This window comes from Solanum tuberosum, unplaced genomic scaffold (genome assembly GCF_000226075.1).
Source record: "Solanum tuberosum cultivar DM 1-3 516 R44 unplaced genomic scaffold, SolTub_3.0 scf00008, whole genome shotgun sequence".
NCBI lineage: Eukaryota > Viridiplantae > Streptophyta > Magnoliopsida > Solanales > Solanaceae > Solanum > Solanum tuberosum.
In genome coordinates, this window is record NW_006238934.1 from 2,227,396 (window position 1) to 2,234,138 (window position 6,743).

The 6,743-nt window shown below is 27.5% G+C and overlaps 1 protein-coding gene across 1 annotated transcript; it reads left to right on the forward strand.

Moving 5' to 3' along the window:
* The first annotated feature begins 2,549 nt into the window (after positions 1 to 2,549).
* On the forward strand, positions 2,550 to 6,491 carry LOC102589383 (alpha carbonic anhydrase 7-like). Its single transcript, XM_006339030.2, has 7 exons — positions 2,550 to 2,670; positions 3,037 to 3,248; positions 4,429 to 4,535; positions 4,643 to 4,751; positions 4,883 to 5,050; positions 5,149 to 5,202; positions 6,233 to 6,491. Exons 1-7 carry the CDS (start codon positions 2,592 to 2,594, stop codon positions 6,311 to 6,313), a joined length of 810 nt encoding a protein of 269 aa, XP_006339092.1. The 5' UTR covers positions 2,550 to 2,591; the 3' UTR covers positions 6,314 to 6,491.
* Positions 6,492 to 6,743: the final 252 nt, after the last annotated feature.

The following is a 6,743-nucleotide window of genomic DNA, read 5'->3' on the forward strand; positions in this document are numbered from 1 at the left end:
ATTTTCTTTTTGCATTAGTATTAATTTGATTTTGATTTAAGCTTTATTATATTACCAACATATGTGGACTATAATCTTTATTGAACCATTCGGAATTCTAAGTTTCAAACTTGAAATAATATATTAAAAGATAAAAACTATGAAAAAGTATAAGAAATATTTAAAAATTATATCAAAGTAAATATTTTTATGTATAAAATAAAATTTTAAAATTATATATATAATGGGTTGGTTTTTTTTAGTTAAAACCAAACCAACCCAAATATAGTCGGATTTTTTTTTTCAATACCAAACCAAGTCAAACCAAACACTAGTCGGGTTTTTTTCTCGATTTGCGGTTTAGTTCGGTTTTCGGTTCGATGTTGTACACCCCTCCTATTACCAATATATTCATCGGCTAACACACACGAAAAACTGAGAAGATCGTCTAATTCCTATAAATTGGCCCATAAATGTTCAAAAGTCACTCTAAAAATGGTGAGACAATACTTATTTGTTCTCCCAACTCCCTACAATTCCATAAAGGTTCCACAAAAAATTCGTCCAAAAGCCATATCATCAAAAAAAGAATTTATCCAAAAGTCATATTATTAAAATACTCAAGAGCTAACCCACGTAAAAATAGTAATAGGCATGAATATAAGAGTCGTCGTCCATATTCTTAATTTGGATTCATTATAAATTATTATGGTAGGGAAATGCATCAATCAAATATCCCTTTATGTTTATGGAACGTATTCAACATTTATTTATCCTTTCTCTGTTGGATTTTAGTGCAGTCTACGTTAATTATTGAAGTGATTATTAGTGCATTTTAATACTTTTTAGCTGGCATTAATCTTGCTTTTATGAACCTTTTAAATCTCTAAGGATTATTGGGCGATCGAATTTGACACATAATTTTCAAGAGATTTAATTATATACGTCGATATTATAAAAGAAAAATTAATATTGTGTAATATAATTTGTAATTGTAATAAGCTTTAACTAGTAACAAATCAACTTTGTTATGATTTTTATGTAATTATTTTATAATTACTCTGAAACTTAATAATCTATGTTTTATACTAAAACTCATATGAAAACTCGAATTTAAAACACCTTTTTTTAAATAAGAAATACTATTCAACGCACGTTGACTAGTCTTGAATGATAGGCCTTCTAGATTTTGTCAATTATGGTCTTTCTAACACAAAGATAAAAAAAAAAAGCTACCTATAATTGGAAAGGAATTTATCAACGAGTGAAATCAAGATGTTTACTAAAAGAGTTTAAAATATGAAGAAGAAAACATACGAAAAAGTCAAAAATGGTTTAACATATACTTATATGCATAAGTTTAGTGTTTTTGGGACATCGATTCCTGAGATTAAATATAGTTGAGCTACAAGCATCCGGATTTCACTACTAGAGAAGCTTTAAGCAACATTTCATTTTTCGTTCCTGGCCTAAAAATGAAGTGTTGGAGCTTGGAGGAGATTGAACCTCCTCGATCCTACCTGACTAGCTCCGCCCTTAGATGAGGTAGTAAAAGACAGGAAATCTAGGATTTCACTTTGCCGTTGTAGTTTTTTTTTGAAATTTTTGATATCTAGTGTCTAGAGTTTGGTGCATTTTATGCTATTTTCGATCTAAGCTTTTGGTTAAATCTTTTTTTCGTAGTTTTCCTCAACTTTAACAAACAAAATCAATTACTCCCTCTGTCCCAATTTATGTGACTTACTTTTCTTTTTAGTCAGTCCCAAAAAGAATGACACATTTCTATATTAAGTAACTTTTCAACTATAAAATGTCTATTTTACCCTTAATGAAATGATTTACAGCTACACAAATTTCTATCATTCATTTTGGACCACAAGTTTTAAAAGTCTTCCATTCTTTCTTAAATTCCGTGCCGAGTCAAACTACCTCACATAAAATGGGATGGAGGGAGTATTATATTTGACGAAAGTAAAAAGTGCTTATCTTTTGGTAAACTTTAAAGTACTCCTTTCGTCTCAATTTATGTGACACATTTCAGATTTTGAGATTCAAATAAGCTTATCTTCAACTGTAAATTTTTCATATATCTTTTAAATATTTTGGATTGTCAATTATTGTGACTTTTAGTACTTTTACGTAGTTTACAAATATATAAATTTCATTTAAAAAAAAATTGAAAATTTCATGCGCAAATTCTAGGTCAAACTTAAACTATTTGACTCTCGAAAAATGAAATGTATCATATAAATTGGGACGGAGGGAGCGGAGTATCAAATGTACTCAAGAGTATAGTTGAAATATTGATTTGAGCCCTACCCAAACGTAAGCAATATTGTCATTTTTTTCTCTTTTTCCACTTGTTGTTTTTCTTTATTATTAATTTGTCGTGATGTGGTCGTTGGTATTAATAATTAATTTGTCCAATAAGATTTGAAAAAAAGAAAGTCATAGGAAAGTCTCATGTGGCAGCCACATAGGAAATTATATTTTACACCATATTATTTTTTTTTTTCAACTATAAAAGCCCAACTAGGTGCCCCTCTTCTTATTAAAATTTGTTACATTTTCTTCATCTCCAAGAAAGAAAAAAAGTAGCAATAATTCTAATAATGAGGCAACAAAGATATTTACCTGTTTTATTCATCATCATCTTCTTCTCCGCTACATTTATTAAAGCTCAAGAAGTTGGTAAGTACTATAACACTTTTGTTTTTTCGATATTAAAGAAGAAAAACATAGTTCAATGCATTAACCTTTCGTTTTGAGCAAGGTTTGAGAAAGTTATGAGATGACAATGAATCGATCTAAGGCTTTATATATTAGGTTTCAATGGGATCTGATATTTTCTCGTACCTTGCTCAAAGCTATAGACTATAGTGGAGGAATTTGAAAACTTAATGTAAAGGAATTCAACAACCTAGCTAAAATTTTCTCTTATATTGAACTATGAGCTTAATGCATCGAACTGTTCTTTGTAATTATGTATATTATGTCTTTGTAATTATATAGTTTGATTTATTGATATTTGGTTTATGATATTTGTGATTTTATTAGAGGATGAGAGGGAGTTTGATTATGGTGAAAAAAGTGAAAAAGGTCCAAAAATGTGGGGGAAATTGAAGAAAGAATGGGAAGCTTGTAATAATGGAGAAATGCAATCCCCTATTGATATGTCACATGAAAGAGTTAGAATTATTCAAAAGCCAGATAAAAGACATTACAAGCTATGCAATGCTACTGTTAAGAATAGAGGACATGACATTTCGGTGAGTATATATTCTTTCGAATTTATTGAAAACAGTCTTTCGATCTTTATAGCAAAAAAATAAGGATAAGATTTACGTACATTTACTCATCTCAAATTTTACTTATGAAATTACAATATTATAAAGTTGCTAGCTACTTCTACCAAGAAATTAAACAACTTGAAAAATACTTTGTATTAAAAAAAAATAGTTGTAATTAACTTAATAAGCAAGATAATATTTAGATTATTTTTTCACACTGTTTGTTTATAGAAATTAAACATTTTTATACTATATAGGTTTAGCTGTTGACAGCTACTAATTAATTGTGTTAGGAGGTGTTTATTCATAGGAAAAAGAACAATTTTAAGAGATAGTCCAAAGTCAAAATTTCTAATTTTGGTGGGCCAATCATGTTTTATTATTCGAGTTCCCAAAAGTTATACGTACTTCAATAATTTTAAAGATGCTTCTCGACTTTTGACCTCTCTTTTCCCTATATATACATTTGAATTTAATATGTATAAAGTACAGAAATCTCATATATTTGGGGGCTAATTACATTATATTTCTAAAAAAAAATTAATTATAAAAATTCTGAATTTTTCATTGCTCTCAGATACATTTTTTGGTTGTACGATACATTGCAAATGATACATTACTTAATTAGAGGAATGTATCTGAAAGGGGATAAAGATATAACTGAGAAAGTATTTTTGTAATTTTTTTTTAATAATAAGGAATTTTAGAAATTATGATATCTTAAGTTGTCATTTATGTAATTTTTCCATTATTAAGGTCAACATAATTCAATAGTGTTAATTCAAATGTTATATATAAAACTTGATACTTGCTCTTAAAAGCGTTATTTTAAAATTTAAATCTTGAATTCGTTTCTATTATAAATATTTTTAAGAAAATCTAATAGTGTAAAATAAAGGTGCTATAAAAAGTGCTAAACAGTGGTAATCGTGAATATTCTTCAACAAAAATATAATATTCTTCACGTTGTCATTATATAATGGAGCTAGTAGATCTAAACCACTAGGAATTTAAAGTGTACCTTTGTTAATTAAAAAAAAAATCTCTTCACTTTTACTCTTATATATAGTTCAATTTATTTTTAATTAATAGTCAAATTTTTAATTAATTACCTTTTAAAAATCATAAAAATAATAAAGTTTAGTATATATGAGTGCAGTTACAATGGCATGGTGATGCTGGATCTGTTTCAATAAATGGCACAAATTATCCACTACAACAAGCTCATTGGCACTCTCCTTCCGAACACACCGTCAACGGAAGAAGGTACACGATTAATTCAGATTTACATCATGTAAAATTTAATAAGACGTATTAAAAGGAGAAATACTTTATACCATTTTTCTTTTATTTAATGTTATATTTTGGGACAGGTATGACATGGAAATGCACATGGTACACTTAAATGAAAATGCAACAAATAAAATTGTTGTGATTGGAGTTCTCTACAAAATTGGTAAACCTGATCGATTTCTCTCCAAGGTAAATCTACTACGTTATCATATTCAGATGCATATTTCAATTTAAATATCTTAACCTTAATGACAACAAATGAGGTCTGTGTCATATGTATTAGTATACATAATACTACTATCACATGATTTTATTGGCAGTTGATAAGAAATATATCATCTATGATTGACAAAAAAGATGAAGTGAAAAATGCTGGTATGATTGATCCAAGAGAAATCAAGATTGGTAGTAGAAAATATTATAGATATATGGGTTCACTTACTGTTCCTCCTTGCACTGAAGGAGTCATTTGGACAATTAAAAAAAAGGTAGGTAATTAACAACTTAATATTGATTAAGTCCATATTAATTAACAACGAAGATTTATACTAATTATATTTTTAATGCAATTTGTAATCAATATTAGGTGAGGACTGTTTCAAGAGCTCAAGTCAAAATGCTTAGAGAAGCTGTTCATGATGTAAGTTCTCCTAATCTCCATAAACAGATTTTGTTTAATTATTTTATGCTAAGTATGTTTGGTAATTGACTAATTGGTATGATGTAACTCAATTTCCATGAATAATATTAAAATTATTGAATTCAGCTGAATCGGTAGCATGAAATATGTAGATCCAATCATGATTAAAAATTGATAATTATATTATGTCTAGTATATGTTTGAGTAAACAATTGAAATTACTTCCCCATCCAATTTATGCGAAGATGTTATTATTTAGGGAGTCAAATATTTTTTCCATAGATTATAATTTTATTTTAATTTCTTTAAAATATTTTGAATTATTAGTTGTTGTGGAGTTGTAGTGGAGTATTATTTTTCGTATAGCTTTTAGATATATAGTAAATTTTGTTTTAAAATATTTAAAGAATCTATACCTAAATTCATGATTAAAATTAAGTGTTCTGAAAGTCATACTTTTATAACCTTTATGTAAATTGACACAAAGAGAATAAAATTTATGGTATGTATAAAAAAAAGGACTTTGGTCCATAAATGAGAAAAGTCATTTTCTAGTTTCCCTAGTAAGCAAACACCAACAATGGACTTTAACATGATTTTTTTTTTTCTGAATGACTTATATCGTACCAAACATGTAAATATTTATATTGTCCAATCTTATCGAGTGAGTTTCTTTCATTGTCAATATTTGAACCATAAAGAACAAATCCTAAACTACTAAAGAATTCTATAATTAAATTACTATAAATAACAAATCCTAAACTACTAAGAAATCTTATTCTTGATTTATTTCCTACCAGTCCTTTGCTCATACACTAGTTATTATAGTATAGCTTATGAATTTATATGAACTTTGTAGCTTTTTCTCCAACACAATTTATATGTACTAAATTTCTATAAATATTTTATTAAAAAATTAGTTATATACTTGTATATTAACTTGAGATTACAATGAGATATCGTAAGAATCTATTAACTTTAAAATCTTGATTTCGCCTCTGATTATTGTTATATCTAATTTTGAATGCAGTATGCTGAAAGGAATGGAAGGCCATTGCAATCAAAAAACAAGAGACCAATTTATCTTATGGCACCAGATGATACTGCTTGAGATTATTCTATTCATAATATTTGTAACAAAGATTAGGATACTGCTTGAGACCATTATTCTATTCATAATATATTTGTAACAGAAAATTTTTGTTTTCTTGATTGTTGTTATTCTTTTAGTCAGCAAAGTGCTTGTTGTGTAAAAAAAAAAAAGGCCAGAAAAATGCATAATATATAGACTTCTTTTTTTTTTTTTCCTTTTACTCTTCTCTAAGTTTCAAAAAAACTTGACATCCAAATTCTGATCATATTCTAAGGGATAAGGGTCTGAAAAATATCCCAACTTTGGTCGGATTTGTTGTTGCGATACTAAATTTTCATGAGGACCTTTACCTTCCTAGACTATTTAGTATCATATTTTTTACCCCTGAACTATTTAATAGTGTATTTTAAAGGTATATATGTGCCCACGTGGACACATTGCTATTTAT